The sequence below is a fragment of the Pelmatolapia mariae genome, linkage group LG14 (genome assembly GCF_036321145.2).
Source record: "Pelmatolapia mariae isolate MD_Pm_ZW linkage group LG14, Pm_UMD_F_2, whole genome shotgun sequence".
Classification (NCBI taxonomy): domain Eukaryota; kingdom Metazoa; phylum Chordata; class Actinopteri; order Cichliformes; family Cichlidae; genus Pelmatolapia; species Pelmatolapia mariae.
In genome coordinates, this window is record NC_086239.1 from 18,676,312 (window position 1) to 18,688,546 (window position 12,235).

Sequence of the window (12,235 nt, forward strand, 5' to 3'; positions counted from 1 at the left end):
ATAACCTACTTAAATGGCAGACATTGTTGCTGGCGTACATGCTTGTACTGGTCCACTACGTGTTAAGTACCTTTTGGTCATGCCCCAGTGTTTTATATACAGTCCCAGCCAATAGAAACAAATCATTTGAACTTATTTGAAAATTCCCTCAGGTCAGTTTTGATAGTTTCAGCAATCTCCCTCCACGAGTTTGATGATAATTGTGGGTCCTTGATAATGTGACTGTTATTCTTTTACTGGTAAATTCAAAAACTGTGGAGGAAAAGTAGCCAGAAATGCACATGGGAAATTGGCCATACTGAGGCTCAGTACAATAGTTCTGGGTTACGTTGATCTGACGTGTAGTTGAAGTTATTCACTCGAAATTATTGCTTTTTTCTTTCCCGTGCTATTGTTTTCTGAAGTTTTGGTTAGGCTACTTGTTAGTGGCTCCATAGTGTCCGGGTTTACACATTTGCCTAACAAGTGAACGATCACTGTCTCAGTACCAGGAGGAGGAAAAAAAAGCACTTCAGGGTTGTGTCAGGACATTTATCTGGTGTGAAAATCTGCCAAATCAAATATATAGAGCTGCTTCAGTTAGTTGGGCTGTGCACTTAAAAAAGGTGTGTATGCATATATTTCTTCAATCATTTTCAATGAAGCTGCCAGTGTGCAAACAAAAGTGCCCACTAGAAGCGGCACAATGTCTTCCTTTGTCATTTTACTGAAATAATTATTATAAATATGTAACAATTAACTAATAATGATCATGTAGCAAAGGGCATAAAACTTATTTCTCTCACATGCCACAATAATGGTTGTTAACCTGTGAAACTACAACATTTTTTGGATTTTGCATTAACAACAAGGGCTGTGGGCTGTGATGAAATGCATGCTGCTGAGCTTTGTTCTAATCTTAACTTTAGTTTAAGATTTAGGCGGTACACCACAGGGGGGCCAGCACACTGTATGCACACTTAAACACCAGTGGGAGCCACTCAGTAGAATAAAATTCCCCTGTTACCACACCGATTTCTTGTTTTCTTGTTTTATGGGCACAGACACATAACAATCTCTTACCTCGGTAAGGCCAAAGGAATGTATGTGCAGAAGCCAAATTATAAAAGAAATCATAGATGAAAACAATCCTTGCAGGATCCTAACGCAAAAAATACGATCCATAAGTGGGTGGCAGCCATTTTCCCTCTGTTCCGCTGTTAAAATTTAGGTGTGAACATGAATGTGATTCCTCCGAGTGCGCGAATGTGCGTGAGAGTGTGTTGAAATATACGAGTGTGATAGGTGAGGAAGTGTGCTTAATGTCTCACCTGCTCCAGAAACTTTGTAAATTAATGATTACCTGTACCTTAACCTTGAACATAACACGTAGGAGGCAAGAAGTAAAATGCTCGCTTCCTCTGAGCTAGTTTGTCTTTTCCTCTGTCTTCCAAGCCAGTGGGATGTTCTCGTGCTTCACTCAAGCTTAATTCATAACAGCAAAGGGAACCCAAAAGTTCAGAGACGCCATTTATCCTGTTTCTCCTGCTTGAAGAGTGTGAAAACTTTCCTTCTTTCTTGGTTAATAAGATCCATCATATCAGAGCAAATATGACCCGTCCTTTGGGCTGATGTCTTTGATATGATCTCGTCAGCAAACCCTCTTCTTGCCCACTTGACATTTTACCAACCTCACATGGTGAAGCTGTTCAAAAAGGTCATTCACACCTCTGGGCTGTGTTGTTCTCGGGATAGTTAACAACTCTTTAACCTCTGGCTGTGTCCCCTTCACAATTTAAACATGCTGTTATCCACCCTCTTTTTCAAAAGCCCAATGCTGGCCCCTCAAAAAGGGCCTTTAGCACTACACTTCTAGGAAAAAGTGGTGGCTCGGAGGTTGTAACTTCTCATAAACAATTTGGATAAATTCAGTTTGATTCACTCTACTGAAACAGCTGTTTGTAGAGTTGCAAATCATATTTTAAAACATGGAGATGGAGGTGAAGTTCTGATAGGTCTGTCTGCTGCCTCTGACATGGTTGATCAGGGTATCCTGACTGAGAGACTTTGAATGTAGGTCTCTGGATTGGGTCTCTTCCTATTTTGTGTCCTCTTCTGCCACCTTATCTTGTGGCGTTACCTAAAGCTTGGGTAACGCCTTTATATTTTATTCTACTTGCACACATCCTCAATAACTTTGAAGACATCTCATAAATGCCATTCAAACCCCAGAATGTAAACAAATAAAACCATCTGTTCTTCAGAACAGTCAGTTATCACACACACAAAAACCCCTGACACTCTTATGTGTGCCCCTGACAACATTAACTCTATTAATCTTCAGTACTCCATACCATGAGAGATCCTGGTATTCCTTTTAAAGGAGGGTTCAGTTTTGATAAGCATGTCTTGTTAAAACTGAACATTGCTCTTTAAAAATATACTGTGTCTCAGTGTGAAATGGAAATGATTATACGCGCTTTTGTGTCATCGCGCCTCGATCACTCATTATTCATTATTCATTCGCCTGAGTAAATCATCTCTGTGTTGCTTTCAGCAGGTCCAGAATACAAAGTTTCTCACCAGGTCCTCTAAAAGGCCCCATGTGACGCTGGTTTTATCCCATTTAGACTTGTTCCACATAAACTTTAAGGTTCAATTTAAGATTTCGGTGATCCTTGGCTATATGCTTCCTGGTGAATTAATACATCTATACATGACTACTGGGTCTCTGAGGTCAGCTGATTAGTGGTTGTTGGTGGTATCTACAGTAGGTCCAGGTACAAAAGTACAAAAGGAGACTTTGCTTCAAAGTTGTGGCTCCCAAGTTGTGGAACTGGCTTCCAGTGGACTAAGATCTGTGGACACTGTTGATGGCATTAAAAAGGAAGCTTAAGACCGACCTGCGTAGACTTGCTTTTATTTAGTTTTACCTATTTATTCCATTAATCACTGTATCTTTTTTTTTTTATGGGAAAGCTTACTTACTTTCCCAAAAGCTGGACAACTACACAGTTTGACAGGGGTGTGAGCAGAGTGACATGCAATATTGCTTCATGGTGAAGATGTTTGGGTGATTTCCAGTCTCATGTTGCAGAGGCCACCCTGAAAAATAAAGCTAACACAGCTGGCTGGAAGAAGTGATTCAAATTTGTGTCCAACTACTTACAACCTTTTACAACCTGAAATTATTTTCTGAATTAATTGATTAAAAATGGTGGAAAAAAAGTTCCCCACGATCTTAAAATGACGTCTTGTTCTGTATGAAAAGCGGTCCATGACCCGAGATATAAACTATGTTATAACGGAAGACCCAGAAATGCAGCAGATTCCTGCATTTGGCCGATTTTTAACCACGTGCAATGACGCCTAATAAAAGCATATAGGCTACGGGCTGCATGCATGCATGCATTCATACTTGCGGGTGCTGTGGTACCAGCTGCAGCTGATGCCAACCCTTGACAAGACTTTTATCACCTTTTCCCAGGAGCAATGAACCCAGTGACCCTATTTTAGACCCTGTCTGCCCCCTGATTTTCTATAGATTTTTTTGACGTGCGCCATAATCTACATAATAATAGTGAGTAATCGTGTGGATTAGACGCTTTTTTGGACTCCCTATCTAAGAAATAATAGGTCATATGCAAAAATGTTTTTAAATAACTTGTATATGTAATTTCTCTATTTATTTATTTAAAACAAAATCCCGTTTTTATTCCTGCTCCACCATTGATTGAATGCGGTTTCTTGTTGCTATGCAGGTCTGCGGGACTCTGCCTCCTGCGCTTCCCCCTATGAGCAAGCTGGAGCGGCTGTAAAAAAAACAATGAATAAATAAATAAAACATTTAAAAATCTTTTTGTCCCACTTATATGCTTTAAAACATCTTTACTTATATTTTACCGCCAGCACAGAGCGAGAACGAGCAAACAAAAAGATTATCTCTTCCCGTCCTGAAGGCCGTTTTTCATTGAGGCACGGGGCGCTGTCCCGCTCTTCCCCGCACGGTGGAGCCCTTGAGCTGAGTTGCTGATGGGGTTCCCCGTTAATATCTTCCTCATCCCTTCCCTCTGCTTTTTCTTCTCCGCCTGTTTGCCTCCCCCTCTCCTGCTCACAAGAGTACAGTAACACACCAGTCCTGTCGTAGTGGCAGCAGCCGACACAAGCGTGTCCGGTCTCTCCTCGTAGCTCCAGTTTCTGCTCTGCATATAAACTAGCCATTTATCATCAGTCATGGCCGCCGGAGTACAAATTTAAGTCCCGTCTTTCCTCCCTGTGGTTCGGAGGGGAGGCTTTTTTTCTTTCTTTTTGTTGGTGTTTGTTTCAGGAAGCAAGAGGGGGAAAAACATAGAAATATTAGTGCCACACACTGATTTGGATATCCTCTCGGAATTACAATACATCTCACAAGGGAAATACCATTCATGTCAATACTTCAACATGCAGCCGCCGCCGAGGAAGGTGAGTCCGTTATGTTTTTAGTAGGGCTGTGCAGACAATGACAGGCAGATAACAGTGTTGTAAGCTCACGGTTGGACAGCCACGACAAAAAGCTTCCGGTAAAAATAAATAAATAAATACAAAAAAATAAATAAATAAAGGCTAAATTAAAGGGGAGGTCGGAAAGACCCTCGCTAGCCAACATTAGCAAGGACGGCTAGCTGGGTTGTGAACGTTATTAATGTGCATCTGTCCAGCCGCTGCAGCAGCGTGACCCTCACACGTCAAATAACGTTAGCTAGAAAGCGCTAGGTGGGCTACCGTGAGGCACAAAGCACGAGTAAACGGGATTCAGGGGGAGAGACGTGCAGCAGGAATAGGAATAACTTCAAATATGAGCAGTGCTTTTAGCGTTGTGGCCAGTGAGGTGGTTGTTTTTGTTAAAATGTGGACGCTGTGGAAATATGACAACAACCCGCAACCCCCCCACTCCACTCTACTCTACTCCACTCCATTCTCCTGCCCCAGACAGCACAACAAAAGATTTCGTCGTTTGTGATGATGTCTCAGAGAAAGACCTTCATCAGTCCGTGCAGGGGTCACCGAAGGCAGAGCTCACAAAAAGCCGAGCATACCGAGAAAGGCGTGCAGCTAGAGCCACGCTGACTTACTGATTCTGTATGGGCTGAGAAAGGACGCCTAAAGCGTGCTGTGTAGCGTGTGTGTGCGTGTATGTGTGTATACACATGAGGGTGTGATGAAGTTTCTGGTCCACTGCTTTCTGTCTCTCTCTGTGTGTGTGTCCTCCTGAAATAGATGCACAAGAGCCAATTTCCCCACTGTGAAGCTCCGCATCAGATTTCTCTTAATTACCACGTATTCCCTCTGTGCCACTTACACCCTGCGTTTACACACACACACACACACACACACACACACACACACACACACACACACACATACATACTGTGGCCTCGGACATGCCATATCATGCCTTTAAACCACACACTTGTGCAGGTCTTCTCCTGACTGAGGCTGTACACACCGCTTTCCTGAACCTCCTGTTAAAAATTTTCCTGAATAAAAGCACAATTTACAAATAAATAAATAAAAAATACTCATGAGTTACCCACTGGCAATAGCGCCGCTACCCTCAATGTGGACTCAGCCCACAGCATCTCTGCTAGACTGTTGGATACTAATAATTTCTCTCCCAGTGCAGCACATACAGCCCCTTAAGTGTTCTGTCTGTGTCTCAGCACATCTGCTAACAAACATGGAGTCATTTCGGCTCTCTTTTATTCGCCTTATGTGGCTTAAATTAAAGAGGCCTGACAAAGGCAATGCAGTGTTTGCCTATCTAGCTTTAAATCCATAGGTTCGAGAGTGGGTGTGGACGCTGAGGAAGTGTCTCTGTTTTGTGGATTTAAAGAATTGGTTAGAACTGGGCAAATTTAGCCAAGCTTGTGAAATTTCAGGCTACACAAGTGTTTTGCAGATGCTTGATTTTGGGGTGAACTTGAACTCTTTAAATGGACATTAACTGCATCAACGGATGGCATTGAATCTTAAGTTTAATCAGTGAAAGCATCTTTGCATCTTTAGACTGGATACATATCAGACTGGGAGGGAGTATATGTGTATTGGTATACATGCTTCATTAACTGGGGTGAATCTGACATCCTCACATGTGCTTGAAGGTATGTTTGATTTGGCGGAGATCCTATACCGGATGCCCTTCCTGACACAACCCTCCCCTTTTATCTTCTGCCTTATTTTAAGGCAGAAGGAAATAGGAAGACCACCAAGAAGGTTAATGGTTGTAGTGGAGGAGGATGCAGCCAAAAGACGAAGAATTTTTAAACTCCTCTTGATATTGTTATCTCACAGCCGGGGATGTTTACGCCATATCTCTTCCTCTTTCCATTTTTGTTATTCATAATTTTCACATTTGCCCTTATTTGACATTTTCTTTTTCCTTTTGTAACCCCCGCCCCATCTCTCTATCTCTCTGTCACCATTCCCCTCCTCTCGCCATCCTCTGGGGTTGCCACTGAGTGATAGAAGGTGAAATCAAGTGAAGAAATTTTGCCCTGATAATGTAATGAACCACTCCCTCCTTATCTTCAAAGGCACAGCACATGAAAGAAAGGAGCTGTGCTGTGTTTGTGTGTTGGTGTGTGTGCCAGTGTAGTGTGTGTGGTATGTTGTTGATTGTTTTGTCTAGAACAGTCGTGAATTTGCCCACTGTTACTCTGGTGAATAGCCGATGGAATTCACCCGACAATGCACAATGACCTTCACAGCGACTCTGTTGGCAGGAGATGTGTGTGTTTGTGTCTGTGTGTCTGTGTGTTTGTGTCTGTTTTAGCATAAGATGTGTGAAGGAGCCTGGTCACTACACTGAATTTGATGCACACAGCATCTTTACTAAACACTGCAGTTATGGAGGATGTTAAGAGTATCCTCAGTCACCTCTAACTGCAAAAAATCCCCATACCTGCCTCACTGAAGGTCTCACAAAACCCTGACGCCGACTTTTACATTGATGGGTCATGAGTGGGAGTGTATACAGTATATGTATGCGCTACTTTCAGGTGACTTTAGAGGAGGAGAGCTGATGGGCAGCTAGAGAATATAGTGTTTTTCAGTATACGTCATTTTGAAATCAGTGTCATTCATTTTTATTTTTGGCTAATGAAGTCTTCATGGCTTAGATTCAACAAGGTGCTGGAAACATTCCTCAGACATTTTGGTCCACATGACATGACAGTGTCACACAGTTGCTGCAGATTTGTCAGCTGCACATCCACCACATCCCAAAGGTTCTCTATTGGATTGAATCTGGCGACTATGGACGGCATTTGAGTACAGTGAACTCATTGTTATGTTCAAGAAGGCAGATTGAGATGATTTGAGCTTTGTGACATGGTGTGTTAGCCTACTTGAAACAGCTATTAGACGATTGGTACACTGGTCGGAAAGGGATGGACTTGGTCAGCAACAGTACTCAGGTTTGCCGTGCTTCTTTAAACAATTCTCATTTTGTACTAAGGGGCCGAAAATGTGCAAAGAAAATATCCTCCACACCGTTAGACCACCAGCCTGAACTCCTTATACAAGGCAAGATGGATATACGCTTTCATGTTGTTTGTGAGGCAACAGTTTTTCCAACCTTCTGTTGTCGAACTTTGGTGAGCCTGTGCAAAATGTATCCCCAGTTTTCTGTTCATAGCTGACAGGAGTGGCACCTGCTGTGGTCAAGGTTGTTGCTTGTTCACAGATGCTCTTCTGCAGACCTTGGTTTTAACGAGCGGTTATTTGAGTTACAGCTGGAAGCCGTCTGGTCATTCTCCTCTGACCTCTGCCATCAACAAGGCAGACTGTTCTCTGTAAACCATAGAGAGGGTTGTGTGGGAAAATCCCAGCAGGTCAGCAGTTTCTGAAACACTTAGACTAACCCGTCCAGCACCAAAAGGATCTTTATTCCCCATTCTGGTGCTTGGTTTGAACTTCAGCAGGTCGTCTTGACCATGTATGCTTGTCTAAATGCACTGAGTTGCTGATATGTGATCGACTAGATATTTGCAGTAACAAGCAACTGACCAGGTTTACCCAATGAGGCGGCTGGTGAGGGCATATTTGTCCAGTTGTCCAAATAGTTCTTATTTTTTTGATTGAAACAAGTTATGTTAAAATATCACAAATTTTTAAAAGCAAATCTTTCTTTCTTTAAACAGTTTAATAGATCAGCAGATTATCTGATAAACACAAAATGAAATGCGCTCATGTTAAAAGATGTTACTGTATTCAGTCTGTGACTTTTGGTAATTTCATGCAGCATTTAATCTAACGAAGGGGCGATGAGATGGAAATATTATGGATTGATATGGATCATTTATTGTTAACGTGCATTTATAACTTACAGCCAGGTAGAAGCTTTCGTCATTCAATGAACCCTTTTACAACCAGGAAAAGACGGCCATTTATGTCCTCTGCATTGGCCAAAATCACATCTAGATTAATATGTAGTTACTGTTTTAATATATTGATATGTGGAGGACTGATGATTTGTTGAAAGTTGGGCTTCCTAGAGATCAATAACATGCCTGTGGAGCTGATGGATGAATAAATAACACATTTAATAACATGTCTTTTTGTTTCATCCAGGTCAAAGTGACACAGGAGCTGAAAAACACTCACACAGAGCAGATGACAAGACTGCACTTTAAACACCAGACCGAATGTGACCTGCTTGAAGACATGAGGTATGAACACGTTTCCGAGTCACATAGTTGTCTGTAGCACCAAGCAAGTGCGCTTAACAAATGGCAGATGACTTGAAATCTAGTCGTCGCTGCACAGCACGCTCACACGGACACAGCCGGAGAAAAGGAAAAAGGAGTGAGGGAGAAGAAAAAGAGGACGTGGACTGTCATATTCCAGTTTTTTGACAAGCGCAGAGGGTCAGGAGGATGACAAAGGAATTTCCTGCAGCCCGCTTTCCTGCTTTCCAAGTGTTTCTTTCTTTCTTTTTTCTTTCTCACTTTCACCTTTTCCAAATTTAACTCTCTGCAGTCTCTTCCCTCACTTTAATTTCTCTCTTTCGCTTTTCCTCCGATTATCATTTTGTCTGTCTCCATATATCCTCCTCAACTTAGCTCAGCTCTGTTTACTCGTGACATATGTGAGCTGGCAGTTTTCCCTTTTTGGATTAGGGAATAGGAGGAAGCCCTGGCACCTTCACGTGCTCTCGTTTTCTGTGTTGACTAAGCATTGATTATTTATGACAGTGAACTCTCATACTCTCTGCGTCTATGCTCCCATCCCGGTCTTTTGCTCTGTTTCTCATTTTCACACTTTCTCTGCCTGTTTTCTCTCTGAGACCTCCCTCCCCCCCTCTTTCCTCCCTTTTTTCTCCCTCTTTCACTCTTGGGGGCATCTCCAGCTGTTTGAGAACAGATTGGCTTGTTGCTGCTGGGTTTTGGAAAGCGAACAAGGCTCTGGTCTCACTTGTGGGAGCGTGGGAGAGCCAGTTAAGCATATGCAACCACGATGTGTTAGTTCTTTCAGTCGGTGAGGGATGAAGGTATGTGCCACTGGGTAAAAGGTTCCCAAATTGGCTTTGTCATCCTCGTCACTGAAAGACGCTGCCTGCAGTGTTTTCTCTCCATGTTGCTCTAGCCTTTAATGTTTTGTAATTATTTTTGATGACACATTCTCATGGTGGCAAAATCAGGAGCAGTGGGGTGGTGTAGTGATTAGGGAAATTGGCTTGCGATTGGGAGTCCTGGGCTTAAGCCCCTGCAGCCACATGCATCTGCTTAGTTGATGTGTCCTTGAGCAAACCACTGTGGTCCCAGTCTTTTGGCTTTAGCCGATTTTGAAAGATTATTATAAAAGAGCAGAAGGGCTATCTGAATTTCACACCAGCAGCACAGTGTGATGAACATATCCATTTCGTCAACCGACTTCAGCTCCCATTATGTTTGTCCGAACTAGCAGCCTAGTACCACAGGTGCTGAAAGGACAGCAGTTGGCTAAATTGCGAGTTGTCTTCTGACAGGACTGAATCGCTCTATAGAGAAAATGTTTTTCAAGAAATAGTTTATGTGAAAGCGGAAATTGTTTATTTCTGTTATGCTTTTGCACCTGCTGGGTTGAAACCAACCATTAGAGCTGACATGTTCTGTCTGATATTGTTTGTTTCACGTTGGATGACGACACTGCACGCACACCACCTCTTGTTGAGTAAATTAACAAAAACTTAATATAAACTCATTTGAAAAATAAAATAAATACATCCAAGTACCTTAATGAAGCATTTAGACAAACAACTCCATACAGCCTGTAAATGAACAAAAAAGTTAGGAATAACATATGCAGGGTGGCTAATATTACCTAGTATGGGGTCTGGGTCCAAATGCTATCCTGTAATTGAAGAGTTGGCATCCTTTACTATCAAAAGAGACATTTTCAAGCAATTTTTAATCTGAAAATTTGTGGTGGGGCTGCAAAACGTATTTGAGCCTTACAATGAAGGTAACACAGCCTATTAAATATGAATTAGCCTGTCAACATTACTAATAGGGTGTAAATAATTAATCCTTTAACACAAGTAATGGCTTTTTAGTGGGCTGCAGTTGCATTTTTGTTACAATATCATGTTTTTGTTACAAAACTCTGGAATGAAGTTTGTTTAAATTGTTTACTTTTTTAAATCAGTTTTTTATTACAAAGAAAAAGGATTAGTTGTGAAGCAGAGGAAGAGTATATCTTTTTGTATTTACTTTGCAAAGAGTAGTTATGAAGCTTTGCAGGCCACTGTGTTCCTGTGCAGATTAAATTAAAAGTAGCCTACTTTGAAAAGAACTGTAACATCCAAAGCCTAATAGCTTTAAAGATATTAAAAAAATAGATCTGGTTCAATTTTATTTTGTCTAAAGTCCAGTTGCAGATTAAGTAGTACCAGTAAGCCAGCAGTGTTGGTGGTAAATGCAAATAGGTTCCTCCATGGACCGTTTATGTGTATATATCCATCCTAAGGTTCAGCAAAGTAAGCTATGATGCAGGTTATTTAAGCATAAAAAGGACTATATAGGCAGCACATTTATACAAATGGAAAAAGGAGCTGCGTGTCTCTCTGGAGCTGCAGTTTGAGACTGCTGCACTAGTTAATACTAGTTAATAGAGAAAAAAGAAAAAGACTTAATGCAATAAATTAAAAACAGCTTCTTTTCCTTAACTTTACGAAATTTTAATTGAGGTGTTTTGTTGCATTTCAAGAAAGTGTATGAACAGTCTCATCCTATGAAGCCTTAGAAAACCAGAGAATAACATCTGTGCTTATCCTTTTTGACTCTTTAACCTCTTTGACTTGCTTTCAATCTCATCAACATGGTTTCATTAATCTCCACTGTTTCTTTAAGCAATGACCCAGCCTTTAAGCATCACTGTAACAGAGAATAGTGTTATAATCTTTTTTCCTGTTCACGTTTTACCTGAGAGATCTGTAAACATTACAGCTCTCACCAGGCTTCCAGGCAAAGCTCCATATGGCTCATCAGCATAAGCAACGCTGGGCACATGGCTCATTAACATATTATTACATATGCATATTACCAAAGATATTCTTCAGCCTATATTAACACACATCCGTGTGACAATAAATGTGCTTTTAGCAAATGATCTAGCAGAACAGACCCTCAGTTAGACTGTATTTCAAGGCAAATGTGCTTTTCTGTTGTTGCTTAAATCTGACATCTTTTCTTTGGTTGTAGCTATGAACCATTGACTGATTTTCACATGCTAGTTTTTCCTTTTCATTTATTTGATTCTTTATCTAAGATTAATAATATTTCTCCCTAATTGTGTGTATTTGAGAGACAAGAGTTCATTCTGATGTCAGCATGTCAAGTGGGTGCAGGGAGGACCATCGCACTGGGCTTTTGTGCTAGTTGTGGTGACCGCTAAAGGGTTGTTTGCGATGCCCAACTCTAACACGCCAACCATTGTACTATAATAAACAAAGTCTCACTCTGTTTGTTTTCCTGGAAACTCCTCCTAGATGATCACGAGTTGTGGTGTACTCGTACAGGCCCCTGATGGTTCTTATATCAGGTGTTATGAGATCATCGTGTTGCCTAGCCAGTGAGTTTATGCACACCTATAACACCTTGTAAAAGGAGTGCCATTTTAATATCACAACAGTAACTTCTCATTTAAAGTCACAAAACTTTTTCATGATGTTTTGTGATGCTTTTATGTTGCCTAGCAACCACCTAACAATGACACGAAAAAAGTCAGTGCAGTTTCA

At 41.3% G+C, this 12,235-nt stretch overlaps 1 protein-coding gene across 2 annotated transcripts in view; it reads left to right on the forward strand.

Annotated features, from left to right (window-relative positions):
- The first annotated feature begins 4,049 nt into the window (after positions 1 to 4,049).
- Positions 4,050 to 12,235, forward strand: part of LOC134641000 (F-BAR and double SH3 domains protein 2-like) — a 65,566-nt gene continuing 57,380 nt past the window's right edge. For both annotated transcript variants that reach the window (XM_063493155.1, XM_063493156.1), the window contains exons 1-2: positions 4,050 to 4,440; positions 8,590 to 8,687. In XM_063493155.1, the coding sequence (XP_063349225.1) occupies positions 4,420 to 4,440; positions 8,590 to 8,687 (119 nt within the window). In that variant the 5' untranslated portion in view covers positions 4,050 to 4,419. The remainder of the gene's footprint in view (positions 4,441 to 8,589; positions 8,688 to 12,235) is intronic.